This window comes from Didymella exigua (assembly GCF_010094145.1).
Source record: "Didymella exigua CBS 183.55 unplaced genomic scaffold M421scaffold_21, whole genome shotgun sequence".
NCBI lineage: Eukaryota > Fungi > Ascomycota > Dothideomycetes > Pleosporales > Didymellaceae > Didymella > Didymella exigua.
This window is the reverse complement of record NW_022984795.1, coordinates 449,210-463,307: the sequence shown is the minus strand read 5'-3', so window position 1 is coordinate 463,307 and position 14,098 is coordinate 449,210. Positions and strand designations below refer to the sequence as shown.

At 46.8% G+C, this 14,098-nt stretch overlaps 4 protein-coding genes across 4 annotated transcripts in view; 2 read left to right on the top strand and 2 right to left on the bottom strand.

Annotated features, from left to right (window-relative positions):
• Positions 1 to 5,001: 5,001 nt before the first annotated feature.
• M421DRAFT_396581 (uncharacterized protein) lies at positions 5,002 to 8,216 on the top strand. Its single transcript, XM_033590115.1, has 3 exons — positions 5,002 to 5,126; positions 5,661 to 5,667; positions 7,976 to 8,216. The coding sequence occupies exons 1-3, from the start codon at positions 5,056 to 5,058 to the stop codon at positions 8,147 to 8,149; spliced, it is 252 nt and encodes an 83-aa protein (XP_033446943.1). The 5' UTR covers positions 5,002 to 5,055; the 3' UTR covers positions 8,150 to 8,216.
• A 608-nt stretch (positions 8,217 to 8,824) lies between these two features.
• On the top strand, positions 8,825 to 9,164 carry M421DRAFT_67287 (uncharacterized protein; the record flags this gene model as incomplete). The annotated part of the gene is made up of 2 exons (XM_033596389.1): positions 8,825 to 8,946; positions 9,008 to 9,164. 2 exons carry the CDS (start codon positions 8,825 to 8,827, stop codon positions 9,162 to 9,164), a joined length of 279 nt encoding a protein of 92 aa, XP_033446942.1.
• A 1,208-nt stretch (positions 9,165 to 10,372) lies between these two features.
• M421DRAFT_102412 (uncharacterized protein) lies at positions 10,373 to 12,055 on the bottom strand (the record flags this gene model as incomplete). The annotated part of the gene is made up of 1 exon (XM_033586772.1): positions 10,373 to 12,055. The coding sequence occupies one exon, from the start codon at positions 12,053 to 12,055 to the stop codon at positions 10,373 to 10,375; it is 1,683 nt and encodes a 560-aa protein (XP_033446941.1).
• A 753-nt stretch (positions 12,056 to 12,808) lies between these two features.
• M421DRAFT_102411 (uncharacterized protein) overlaps positions 12,809 to 14,098 on the bottom strand; it is a gene marked incomplete at both ends in the record, with an annotated part of 2,925 nt that continues 1,635 nt past the window's right edge. Inside the window, one exon of the mRNA XM_033586771.1 lies at positions 12,809 to 14,020. Within this exon, the coding sequence (XP_033446940.1) occupies positions 12,809 to 14,020 (1,212 nt within the window). The remainder of the gene's footprint in view (positions 14,021 to 14,098) is intronic.

Below are 14,098 nucleotides of genomic sequence, written 5' to 3'. Positions count from 1 at the left end.
TTAAATATATTAGGAGTACTTACACTTTAATAGTAAGAAATAGACTATATTAAGTAGCTAGAGGATATATAATAAGTAAGGTAGTATATAGAGAGTAAGGATTTAGTTCTCTAGGTAATAGTCCTTAAACTCCTAGTTAAGATAGCTCTTATAGCTGTCTAAGATAAGCAACCTATACACTCCTACCTAATATATATTTATATACATATTAAAGTGCTTTAACTACTTAAGGCTAAGTATATTATTTATCTAACTATTCTTAGAGACTAAGAGCTTCTAATTATAGGGTATATCTGTCTCCTTATACTAGGCAGAGATGTAGACACAACCTTTGTAGATAATAAAAGGTGGGGTTGCATACCTAGCAGCGCAGATGCTCTAGATAACAGTAACCTACTTGCAATTGCCTTGCTGAACAAGCTCTAGCTAAGCACGTCTCTCTAAGCCTGTTACAACCTTTAAAGACAAAGCAACACCTATCTGTAAAGTTATAAGACTTTGTTCTTATAATCTTTATCTAGCTTATTTCCCTCTTAGGTATAGCGCTATGCTTACCTAAGCATTGCTATTGTAATCTCTAAGAAGAGAGGATTAGAATGGTGTGCTTACAAAGCCTGTATCTCCTCTCGTTCTTAAGATATACTGTTCTCTATTTTTAGTAACTAGAAATGTTCTAGACCCTCTGCTTACAAATAGAGTAGCCTACTCTGTGAGATGCTGATGTATATGATTACGCATGTGCCTATGTAATCTTGCTTGTATATGCAGTAATACTAAGCATAGATAAAGTAGACCTACCTAGAGGAGTCTAGAACGTTCTGCTTAGAAATACAGACAGAGGAGAGGAAGCATAAATACCTCTTGCTCTCCCCCCTCTGTTCGCTCTGTACCTAGCCTAGGAATCTCTACCTAGTATCTAATATAATAACTTGTCTATTATATTACATAACCCTACCTTACCTCTATTAGGCTATATGCTTCCTATTTAGACAAAGCTAGTCTAGATTTGTCTAGGTCCTTCTAGACTAGGAAGAAAGTAGTCTAGTCCTTCCCCTACTTTCTTTACACTATCTAGAACCTAGTTTTATTAAAGTTGTGTATATTATTATTGTAAATACTAACGTGGTTTATCACTAAGCCGCCAGGTATCACCGAACTGCCACCCCTCACTAACTTTTTTAGAGTCACTAACTATTACACAACTATTACACTTAACTACAACACTACACTAATACTTATAATTGCTATAATTACTCTTTAGAAGCAGCGCTATTATCTGCATCTAATATTTCTGTAGTGCAGGTGCGCAAATTGTGGCTAGTCTTGCCACAACGTCCGCAGTGCCTCTCTTTGCGCACCTTCTTCCTAGACTATTCAGATGCCTTACTACCACCACTGTCCTTCTTAGCTATTATATCCTGTACCTCACCAACTATAAGAGCCTCCTCTGTCTAGATATACTTTCTTTTGCAACTACACTGTGCTGTTAGAGCCTTAATAGCCTTCTTCATGCTATCTATTTCCCTTCTCTGCAACATGTTAGCATAGTCTATCTGCGCAACCCCTCTAGCAAGCAAGTCAAGTAATTTTATAATAGGAGACAGGGGCGAATCTCTGTGCAATTGCATGCGCTCACAGATATACAATGTTTGTGACTTAACCTCCTTTGCACTAGTTAGTGTTTTGGATTCCTATAGGGTAGTCTCTAGTGGTGGTGGTGTTGGCGTGCAAAGGACTATATCAAGCTTTAATAGCACTCGCTCTAGGTTAAAAGGAACTAGTCCTGCGCCTCTAAAGCCTCTGTGGATATTGTCTTTTATAATAGCCTTGTAATAGGCTGTCTAGAAGCTAGTAAGGAAGAACTCTTTCTTAATTTATGTCTTTAAGTATTGTAACTAGGCGTTAACCTTAATTAAGTACGCCCTCTTTAAGGGGCTAAAACAGGCCACATTAAGTGGCTGCAACAGGTGCAACAAGTATAGGGGCATACACAAGGTAATAATCTTATATTCTGCGCAGTATTCCTTAAACTCTGCAGAGTTGTAGCTCTTGTAGCTATTAATAATAAGCAGATAGTAGGCACTAATAGTACACTCTTTTGTAGACGCGTTAAAGTGCTTTAACTACTCTAGACTAAGCTTATTTATTGTCTAGCTATTCTTGCTAGTTGCAATTACCTAATTGCAAGGCAGATTAGGGTACTAGGTTGTAATTAGGACCTTGCCTTAGAAGATAATAAAGGGTAGGATAGCCTAGCCAGCAGCGCAGACACTAATAATGATTGTGACCTACTCCTAATTGCTAGGCTAGATATTCTTAGGGTTAGATTGCTTCTCTAAGCCTGTAAACACTATCTTAGACCTAATTATGCCTATTATAAACCTAGTCTTATTAAAGTTGTAGGTATCTCTATCTAGGATTCTATACTTCTCCTTTGTATTCCTAACTAGCTTAAACTAGGGTGTTATAACGCGTATATCTTTATTTAGGGCTTGTTAACAATTGTACAGTTAGCTACGTTAAAGCTTAATTTGTTGGGTACACGTGTTAAACCTGTTTACCTAGAGCTTGCTAACAGGTCCTTCACTACGTGCAGCAAGCAGATTATTAGCTATATCTTGCACTATAGTCTTTGTTGCGCCTATTCCTTGCCTGTCTAGCTTAAGTATATAGTTAACTATTGCCTCCTCTTCTACCTTTATTAGCTTCTTTAAATTAGCCTTGTGATTGCGTTGTGCAAGCCCTCCTACGCGTTAGTCTCTTAATATTAATTAGGGAACACTAAAGGCCTTAGACACGTGATTTATACTGTTAGGCACAGTAGCTTTTGTAGCTTAGATAGCAAGGTATAGTGTACCTTTGTTATAGGGTGATTGCGTGTTGCGTTGTGATGGCATTGTAATAATTATTGTAACAGTCGCAAAATTGGCGAGGGGTGGCGGTTCAGTGATACCTGGCGGCTTGGTGATAAACCACGTTATACTTAACTTAAGTATCCTCTACTAGCTTAAACTACGTGCTAATTATCTTAGGATCTTCCTATAGTATCCTCTGTCTATCCTTAGCTTAATTAAAGGCTATTTTAAGCTTATCTAAACGCGTTACAAGCCTGCTAGCCTATAGTTTGCTAACAGGCTCTTTACTATCCACACTAAGTATCTGTCAGATGCTCGTACTTAGGCTGGCGGATGGGTAGGGTATGCTTTTTTACGTTTTGGCTTATAGCTTCTTAACTAGCAGAGATACGCTTACATAATCTATTATTTAATAGAAGCGCCTAGTATTGCGCCTTCTAATAAAATAAGAATTAGCTTATTCTGCCTAGTATTAGCTAAGTTATTAACACTACCTAGCAAAGTATACCTATTAATAGGTATGCTTGCTAGGTACCCCCCCTTTTTTGACGTTTTCTAGCCTCTAGCTTGTGCAGTTTAATAGTTATAACAAAACCTTCTACTACAAAAATGTAGAGGTGGTTTTTCTCTTTCTTTTCTCTTTCTTTTAAGCCCTATTTCGCTAGAATCCATGTATTATTGACAAAGTTTTGGGGGGTACCCACGAAGGACGTTAGAGTATACCCATTCCGCCAGCCTACTCGTACTGTGAGCCAGAGTATGTGCTTAACGAGATCTTAGGTGGTATGATGATATATTGATGATCGTGGCGATGGTGTTGCCGTGGCGTCGTGCTGGTTGCTACAGGATTGAAGTGGGGGGGGAATTAGCGCTGTTCGCGGCCGCCGGTGTGCGGGCCAATCAGGAGTTGCCAGGTCTCGCTTAATCGACCTGGCAACTGCTGATTGGCTGCACGACAGGTCCCTGCTCGATTGCGCAGATCCGACCTCTCGCCGCTCGCTATTATCTGACAGTATCTTATTAGCTATATCTGCCACCTTACATAGCTAGGGCACAAATCCTTGCAAATTAAGGTTAAGTATATACTAGACAATTGCCTGCTCCTCTAGCATAGTAAGTTTCTAGTAATTAGCATGTATATCTAGTTAAAACGTAATATTGCAAAGGTAATTAGATACCTGCTAATAAGGTACATTTAACACTCTAGCAGCGCTGTAGATACTACAAAATTAGCTAGCATAGAAGGCCTAGATAGTAAGGATAAATCTACCTTCTCTAGTAGTATTCTAAAGTTGTTGTTGTTAAGGCATGTTATGTTAGGGTAAAAGGTGGTTGTGCTAAGAGAAAGTGGCCAGTTTGGTGATATGGCCGGCTCGGTGATAATCTACGTTAGCGCGTAGTTAGTAATAGTTAGAGCCCTTAGCAAGAGTAGCTTTAATAGTAGTGGTGTAGTTGTCTTTAGGTTAATCTTGTCCTAGATGTTGCGCAACAGGCATCTCGCCTGTAGCTGTGCAAGCTAGCCAGTCTAGTTAGCTTAGTCCCTAAGGACTGTCATTGGGTCGCAGTACGCTAGTTGCGCTATTTCAATTGTGGCAGTTTAGTTGCAGTAGTAAGACTCTTAATTGTTAGATGCTTGCACTGTGAGCCAGAGTATATGCTTAACAAGATTTTAGGTAACGTACTCTATCACTGAGCTAGTCATATCACCAAACTGGTCAAAATCTGCCAAGACTAACACAACTCTGCACTTCACAGTATGTCTTAACAACATCACAACCTATTGCTTCAACACAAAGGGAGACTGCAGCTTGCTCTCTAGGCCTACAATACTGGACAGTTTCAGAGCCATCGGGCTGCTGCTGCTGCATTCAACGTTAACTAACGCAGGCTCTCTTAACGCGCTAGCAATACTCCATTTTAACTCAACGTATGCGCAAACTGCTAGAAGCTTACTGCAACTAAAGAGCAGATAATTGTCTAATATATTCTTAACCTTAATTCGTGAGGATTTGCGCCTTAGCTGTGTGAGGTAGTAGATATAGCTAATAAGCTGTTAGGTGTGTGTAGTAGGGAGCCTGTTAGTAAACTCTAGGCTATAAGATTTATAACGCGTTTAGATTAGCTTAAGATAGTGTTTAACTAAGTAAAGGATAGACAGAGGATACTGCAGGAAGATCCTAAGGTAATTAACGCGTGGTTTATGCTAGTAGAGGGTACTAAGGCTAAGTATAGCATCTACAACAATAACGTGCACAACTTTAATAAGACTAGGTTCTAGATAGGCGTGATAGGGTTAATAAAGGTTGTCACAGGCGCTAAGAGACGTGCTTAACCTAAGCTTGTTCAGCCAGGCGATTAGGAGTGGGTTACAGTTATACAGAGCATCTGCGCTGCTGGATATGCGACCCTGCCTTTCATTATCTAGAAAGGACGCATCTACATCTCTGCCTGGTACAAGGAGACAGATATACCACACAATTAGAAGCTCTCTGTCTCTAAGAACGGCTAGACAAACAACGCACTTAGCCTTAAGTAGTTAAAGCATTTTAACGCGCATACAAGAGCGCGTTAGGTAGGGGGATACAGGCTACTCATCTTGGACAGCCATAAGAGCTACCTTAACCAGGATTTTAAGGACTATTGCCTGGATAACAAGATCCTTACTCTCTGTATGCTAGCTTACTTGTCACACATCCTCTAGCTGCTTGACGTGGTCTATTTCTCGCTGTTAAAGCGCAAGTACTCCCAACGCGTCTAGGACTTAGCACGCCAACGTGTCTTCTACATTAACAACATCGGGAAAAGTTTTTCCGTTGTCGAAATCAGGAAATCGTGGCATTGTACTGTGGGCAACAGTAGGACTTGTAGGCCTACAACAGTCATTCAATGTGCATTCAATGTCTAGCCAATTTTAAGCCAACAGCTCTAACAGTCCTAACAGCTGCAATAGCCACAACAACTCCTAATCCTGCTATAATAGTAGCTCTGCTTAATAAACTATACTTTTATTATATTAATATACTACTAAGTCTCCTCTTTAAAATAAGCTATTAAATAACATTATAGGCCTAGTAATAGAATAGTTATTAAGTGTAGAAGGTTTTAAGCTTAATATTCCTTGCTAAGACACTAAGTTAAGATTCTTTGCTAGGGCTCTAGCAGCCTGAATGTTAGAAAATATAAGAATATTATTTAAGAATAGTAGGTAAACCAAGAATTTTACGCCCAGGCCTGCCTGTTCTGCAAGCTCCTGTTGCGCTGTTGCTGTGTGTGTGTGTGTGTGTGTGTGTGTATTGGTCAGCAGGTGCTATGCTGTATGCTGTTGCAGCTGCTACGTTGTGTGCGGGCGCAGCTGCAGCTGCCATGGTGTGCTGTCGCAACTTCAAAACGCTAACCTTCAACAAACAAACCTTCAACGCTCTATAACTCGCGTTGTAGTAGGCCAACAACAATAATTTTTCGCTTATTTTGAAGCTACAATTTCGCTCTATCTGTACGTGAAATTTTGCAATTTTTGAATATTTAATGCTAGTGCTAGCACTAAGGGTAGCCATGCAACGTTGTTTCAAGTTTGTTGAATATAGGCACTCAGCGTTTTGGCTGTTGGCAACGTTGGCGCGAAATTGGGGCCGTTGGGCGCAAATTGGGGCCGTTGGGGCCGTTGAATGGCCGTTGCACGACCATGCCACGACTGTCAGCAACGGCCGGTCTAGGCCGGATTTCGAAAAACTTTTCCCGATGAAGGAAGGCTTCCTTCCAGCCTTTAGAGACGCGTTTCTTAATGTGTTTACAAAGGCTAACTGTCAGAAGGCCTTTAAGGCATTAGGGCTAGTCCCTACTAACGCGTAGGTAGTGTTAGATTGCCTTAAGGTGCGACACTGTACCCCACCAGCACCCCCTCTACTAGAGACACTGTGGTAGTTAAGGACTCTAAGCAATACACACAAGTTTAGGTCTTAGTTAAAGCTTGTACATAACTCCTTTACTTAGTTACTAGTTACAGCCTAGGCTAGCTTCTCTTAGCTTATTAAAGGTGGTGAATTAATGCTACACTAAAACATGCTGCAAGCTAGGCTGGCGGAATGGGTATACTCCAACGTCCTTCGTGGGTACCCCCCAAAACTTTGTCAATAATACATGGATTCTAGCGAAATAGGGCTTAAAAGAAAGAGAAAAACTACCTCTACATTTCTGTAGTAGAAGGTTTTGTTATAACTATTAAACTGCACAAGCTAGAGGCTAGAAAAGGTTAAAAAAGGGGGGGTACCTAGCAAGCATACCCATTAATAGGTATACTTTGCTAGGTAGTGTTAATAACTTAGCTAATACTAGGTAGAATAAGCTAATTCTTTTTTTATTAGAAGGCGCAATACTAGGCGCTTCTATCGAATAATAGATTATGTAAGCGTATCTCTGCTAGGTAAGAAGCTATAAGCCAAAACGTAAAAAAGCATACCCTACCCATCCGCCAGCCTACTGCAAGCTGCTCACATTACTAAGCTTAAAGAGCAATTAGTAACGTAGATTATCACCAAGCCGGCCATATCACCAAACCAGCCACTTTCTCTTAGCACAACCACCTTTTACCCTAACATAATATGCCTTAACAACAACAACTTCAGAATACTACTAGAGAAGGCAGAGTTATCCTTGCTATCTAGGCCTTCTATGCTAGCTAATTTCGCAGTATCTGCAGCGCTGCTAGAGCGTTGAACATACCTTATTAGCAGGTCTCTAATCACCTTTGTAATATCACATTTTAACTAGACATATGCGCTAATTGCTAGAAACTTACTATACTAGAGGAGCAGACAATTATCTAGTATATACTTAACCTTAATTCGCAAGGATTTGCGCCCTAGCTATGTAAGGTGGCAGATATGGCTAATAAGATACTTAGTGTGCGTAGTGAAGAGCCTGTTGGCAAACTATAGGCTAGCAGGCTTGTGACGCGTTTAGACAAGCTCAAAATGTCCTTTAATTAAGCTAAGGATAGACAGAGGATACTACAGAAAGATCCTAAGATAATTAGCGTGTAGTTTAAGCTAGTAGAGGATACTTAAGTTAAGTATAGTGTTTGTAACAACAATATACACAACTTTAATAAAACTAGGTTCTAGATAGGTGTTGCTTTGTCTTTAAAGGTTGTAACAGGCTTAGAGAGACGTGCTTGGCCAGAGCTTGTTCAGCCAGGTGATCGCGAGTGGGTTACCGTTATTCAGAGCATCTGCGCTGCTGGGTATGCAACCCTGCCTTTCATTATCTACAAAGGACGCGTCCACATCTCTGCCTAGTATAAGGAGACAGATATACCCTATAATTAGAAGCTCTTAGTCTCTAAGAATAGTTAGATAAATAACATGCTTAGCCTTAAGTAGTTAAAGCACTTTAACACACATATAAAGACGTGTTAGGTAGGAGTGTACAGGCTGCTTATCTTAGACAGCTATAAGAGCTATCTTAACTAGGAGTTTAAGGACTATTACCTAGAGAACTAAATCCTTACTCTCTGCATGCTACCTTACTTATTGCACATCCTCTAGCTACTTAATATAGTCTGTTTCTTGCTATTAAAGCGTAAGTACTCCTAACATGTTTAAGACTTAGCACACTAACACATCTTCTATATTAATAAGGAAGGCTTCCTACTAGCCTTTAGGGACGTGTTCCTTAATATATTTACAAAGGTTAACTACTAAAAGGCCTTTAAGGTATTAGGGCTTATTCCTACTAACACGCAGGTAGTGTTAGATTGCCTTAAAGTGCAGCTATATACCCTACTAGCAGTACCTCTACCTAAAACGCTGTAGCAATCTAAGACGCTAAGCAATACACATAAGTTTAGGTCTTAATCTAAGCTTGTAAGTAACTCCTTCTAATAATTACTAAGTGCAGCGCAAGAGGGGTTCTTAAAGCTTGTAAAAGGGGCTAAAGAGATGCTGTATAAAAATGTCCTTATTAAGGCCTGCATGCAAGAGCTTGAAGAGCAATTAGCAGTAATAACTAAGAGAAAATCGCGTAAGAGAAAGCAGATTCAGCATAGTGGCACACTTAAGTATGGCCCAGCAGCATCGTGGGTAGCTGCTAAGGCGTGTGTAGCAGCTCAGCTATCTAAGAAGACTTAGGGTAGAGGTGGTCAACTAGGAGCTTAGTCAACTGTTTAGTGCTGTAGGAACTGCAGCAAAACTAGACACAACGCACAAACGTGCTAGGAGGGTGCAGAAACATCTTCTAAATCTAATACAAGCACGCAGTATGCTAGGTCACTGTTTAATAGTAAGTAGTTGTAGTTGCAGTAACTTGTGTTAGTTGTGCTAAGAGAAAATGGCCAGTTTGGTGATATGGCTGGCTCGGTGATAATCTACGTTAGTTATAACTAGGAGAAAGTTGCGCAAGCGAAAGCAAATTTAGCATAGCAGCACACTTAAGTATGGCCCAGCAGTATTACAGGTAGCTGCTAAGGTGTCTGTAGCAGCTTAGCTATTAAAGAAGACTTGTGGTGCAGGTACTTAAGAAAGGACCTAGTTAGCCTAACAGCGCTATAGAAACTGTAGAGGCACAGGGCACAACGCTTAAACGTGTTAGAAAGATACAGAAGAAGATTCTAAACCTAATAAAAGCACGCAGTACACTAGATCACTGTTTAATAGCAAGTAATTCAAGTTGCTGCAACATAAGTTGGGCGCGCCAAGAGATTTTGACTGGTTTAGTGATATGACTAGCTTGGTGATAGAGCACGTTAGTATAATAATTTATTAATAATTGTGGCAATAGTGTCTCTTGTCCGCGTTGTGCTCGTTGCTAGAGGATTGAAGTGGGGGGGAATTAGCGCTGTTCGCGGCCGCCTGTGTGCGGGCCAATCAGGGGTTGCCAGGTCTCGCTTAATCGACCTGGCAACTGCTGATTGGCTGCGCGACAGGTCCCTGGTGAAGTTTGGTGGGGACTTGGCAAAAGTGACCGGCTCGCCCATTGACCGGCTCGCCCGTGAGGTACGTTAACAATTCTAGCCTTTTACCGCCACAACGAATCTAATCAAATCTAAATGCTAATTGGCATCAACGAGCGTCCCTTGCAAGCAAGGAGCCCCTCGACTATCAACGACCAAACCAAGATAACACAGCACACTAAAATCCTCCAGCAGCAGCAAGCCTCCGCAGCAAACCCACACCGACTGGGTTGGGTTGCCAGGGTGCACATCAACCCTTGCCGGGATGCACACTGACCTCTTCCGGCGCTGCCGGCGTTGTCCGGGATTGTGTCGTAACGGGGCTTCCTTCTGTCGCAGCGGGCGGCGCGGATCCAGTGTGATGGTTGGGATGGTGCACGTGTCCTTCTGTACACACCACACACGGACGTAGAAAATCTGACGCGCTCGGGCGAGGACATGAAATCTTAGAATAGGTAGGCAAGAAGGCGGGTGGCAATGGAACGCAACGCGCCAGGAGTAGGTAAGCAGCGCTAGCAACACGGCTGCAGACGCTGTAGTATCGATTCCAATATCCAGCGGTCTACCTACCTCAGTGCTTACCCAGACTCTCCGTCCGCGGCTCAACGCTCCTGAAGCTCGCTCTTCGCCGCGCGCTCCCCGCACTCGTGGCCCCGATGCTCGCACGCCTCGCGCCCAGCGCGCCCGCGCCCTCGCCCCGCTCCGCCTCCTCCATGGTCTCCTGACTGCTTGCACCAGCCTGTGCGTGGTTCCCGCCTACGCTCTCCATGGTGAACGGACTGGCGGTCGGTGCATCGAGGATGGCGAGTTCAGCGTGCGTCAGGAAGCGCGGCATGAGGAAGGTCCGCATGGGAATGTACAGGAAGATGAAGACGGGAAACCCGATCGCAGCCACGGTCTGCGTGATGGCGAAGGTGGCGCCGAAGCCGACTAGTTCGAGCGCGACAAACGCCCAGGGCACCCATTTCCGCTGGATCTGCGCGAGCGGTTCAGAGCGCGCGACGAGCTGCGCGTCGGAGAGGAGGAACGTGAGTTTGGCTGTGATGCCGTTAGCTTCGAGGGCTTGGATGCCCATGACGAAGAATAGCCCGGCCAGGACGGCTTGGGGGATGAGGTGCAGCACGATGAGCAGCGGGCCGGACATGGTGCCGAGCGTCAGCAGGCCCTGGGCGAGGTTCGAGGCGCGCTGCTCGACGACGCGGTGCGTGACGCGCTTCGGTTCACCCTTTTCGTCAGTCTCGACGCGCGTCACGCACAGGCTAGTCGTGTGGAAGGGCGCCTGCGGGATCAGGCCGTTGGGGAAGGGGATGCCCAGCAGCCCTGCGACGCCGGTTGTAAGGCCGAGCAGGAAGATGTCCCAGTGGAAGCCTGCCGGTTTGCGCAGCGGGAACTCGGTGCCTTGGGCTATGAGGCTGGAGACATTGTGGTCGAACCAGAACAGGATGGTGAGCAGGACTGCGAACGGGATGGCGAGGAACACGTCGCCGACGCTGATGTCCCAGAAGTGGATGAACCAGCCGCGATCAGCGGTGGGGGCGAAGCTCTTGCCCGTCGGCAGCTTGAGCAGTTCGACGCTGGACATGCGGCCAATGTGCACGAACCCGGTGAAGAAAATGACCGTCAGCGGCGTCCCGTAGTCCTCGATGAACTTGCGCACGTGGCGCGGGAACAGCGTCGACTGCCCCACGACGCCGCACAGATACGCGACGGCGGTGACGAGCAGCGCGATCATGACTGACAGATACGCCGATGCGTCGCTGACCTCCCACTGGCGCGTGAGCACCTGGATTCCTTTCTGGAGGTAAATGAAGGCGACGTAGAAGCCGAAGATGTCACACGAGAAGCGCGTCACGTACTTGAGCGCATTGCACGAGTTTGTCGCCGCGAGCACCCAGTGGAATAGCAGCGCCCAGAGGCCGATCCAGCACATGAAGGCGAAGTAGTTCGTGCCCCGCGGCGTGACGATGTCGTACACGGTGTAGTTGAACACGGTGATGGGGCCCGTCACGCCGACAATGACCAGCGGCTGCGCGGCGAGCAGGCTGAAGACGCCGCTGCCCAGCACGCTCGCGAGCAGCACCTCGTTCACGCCGTAGCTCATGCCCGTCTTGGCGAACATGTCGAGCGAGAAGGCCAGCGCAGGCAGGATGTTGGCGAAGTACATGTACACGGTCGCAGGGACGACACGGTAGTCGTTCGCGTCGGCCCAGTCGCTCCAGTACAAGGGCGCGCGGCGCTTGACGTCGTTGATCATGCCGGCGAAGAGGCGCGTCTTCCACCATGCTCCCTTGCTCTTGGAGCCGTATGGCGCGGCGTGCGATTGGGTGTTGGACGCTGATGGGGACTTCTGACGCGACCTCCATGATTCCGGGCGGCTTCGCGTGGTTGATGTGCGGTCGTGGCGCTCGATGGCGATTGCAGGGACCGTGACAGCATCGTCTCGAGACGCCATGCCGGGTTCCTGTCGTGATGGCAGCAGACAACTCAAACGAGTGTCAGCGAGCGATTATCAGGGCGGTCTCGCAGCACAGTCGAGGAGTAAAATAACCCAGCAGCCCGCATGCTGGCAGCCGTTCGGTACATATAACGGGCGGACCTCGCTGCCCGCCGTGGAGACCAGCCGGGACTAATCACGGCGGTGAGTGCGCTGAGTGCGGTGCGGGAGACGAGTGACGTCCTGCAGGGACTTTTTGTGGGCAGGATTAACATGTGGACGAACCACTTGGCATCCACGAACGACACAGCTACACATATGCGCCACACGGCAGTGGCAGGTCAAGAATTGAGGGCTATTAGACGCTGCAAAATATCTTCATTTCCTATCCAGATGGTCGGCAAGCTTTGCATTCTGCGAGTGTGGTGTCGCAAGATGGCCAATCAGTCATGCATCGAGATCGGAAGTGGACCCACCGGCTCCGTATCCTTATTTGAACATTGCAGATGCCCGAGCAGAAAACCTCCGAGCACCTCCACGCTAGATATTCAGATTCTCAAACGACTTCACCGCCTACCAACGATAATGCACCTGCTGAGTCAAGTTAGAAGGCATCGTAGTGTGCAACCGCTGATGCGGTGATACCTGGCTGAGGTCAAGGAGGCGTACCTGAGAGCCTGGCGTGGAACTGTCAGACGCTGGGTTGGACCCACCACGGCCGCGGCCGCGACCACGCCCTCGGTGGGAGCCGTTGACCAGGCCACCTCGTGTGTGAGCGTGAAGGCCTTCAGGCTGTCCCCGTGGTCGACCTCGTCGTGCTCCGTGCCCGTTACTGTGTGCGGAGTCATGGGGGTTGTACAGAGCCTGCGGTCCGCCACATCCGCGGCCCCTGCCTCGGTAGCCACCGCGGTCATTGTCTGATGGGGCCGTTGGGGCAGTCGATGCAGGCGTGAGCGTCAGCGAGGTGACTGCAAGCGGCACTGGTGGTCCACCATCACCGTCTTCGTGGTCGCTCCAGCCTTCAGCCTCGTTCCTTGCCCTCTCTTGCGCCTCCTCCACGGCAGCTGCAAGCCTGGCGGCCTTCTCGCTGTTCCGTATGCTCTCCAGCTCTGGTGAGTCGCGCAGGCTGGCCTCGCGAACGCAGATGGCTAGCATAGCCTGTACCGTGTATGCGGCGTCGTTGCCAGCGTTGTGGAGACCGTGGCCAGCGATGTCGAAGCCGTGAAGGATCCTGCCGAGACTCGTGGAAGTCAGCTCTCGACGCCACACGCGGTACATGACGGCGGTATCCAAGGCTTCGAGCAGATTGTCAATCTTCATGGGGTCAAAACCGAGGTTCTGGAGGTACTTGACGTCGCCCAGGGTGTCGTGGCCGAGGAAGATGAGGTTGCGCTCCTCGCTCAGATTGACCGTCTTTGTGAGGTCTACGGCGCTCTTTGCGTTGGAGGGGTGGGCGCCGAACGGAGGCGAGAAGCAAGCGGCAACATGTGCGGGCGCTGCAGCCAGAGCAACCATTGTGGATTCGCCAAAGTAGAAGCGGTCTGGGCATCCTTGCACAAACTTGGAGTTGACCAGGTGGGCGTGCTCCTTGATTCGGAAATGGCGCGTGCGGATCAGAGACGTCCACTTCTCAGCATCAGGGCCCGGGGCGACATTCACTAGATCTCGCGTGTCGAGTGTGGCGATGCCGACTTCGGTGATCTTGTGGTGGGCGCGCTCGTAGGACTCGACGTCGACGCATACGAAGACGACCGACTGGTCGCAGTCGTAGGGCGCGGGTAGGGTCTATTTATGTCAGTATACCGTGCAAAGTCAATACACCGTGCAATGTCAATACACCGTGCAAAGTCAATACACCGTGCA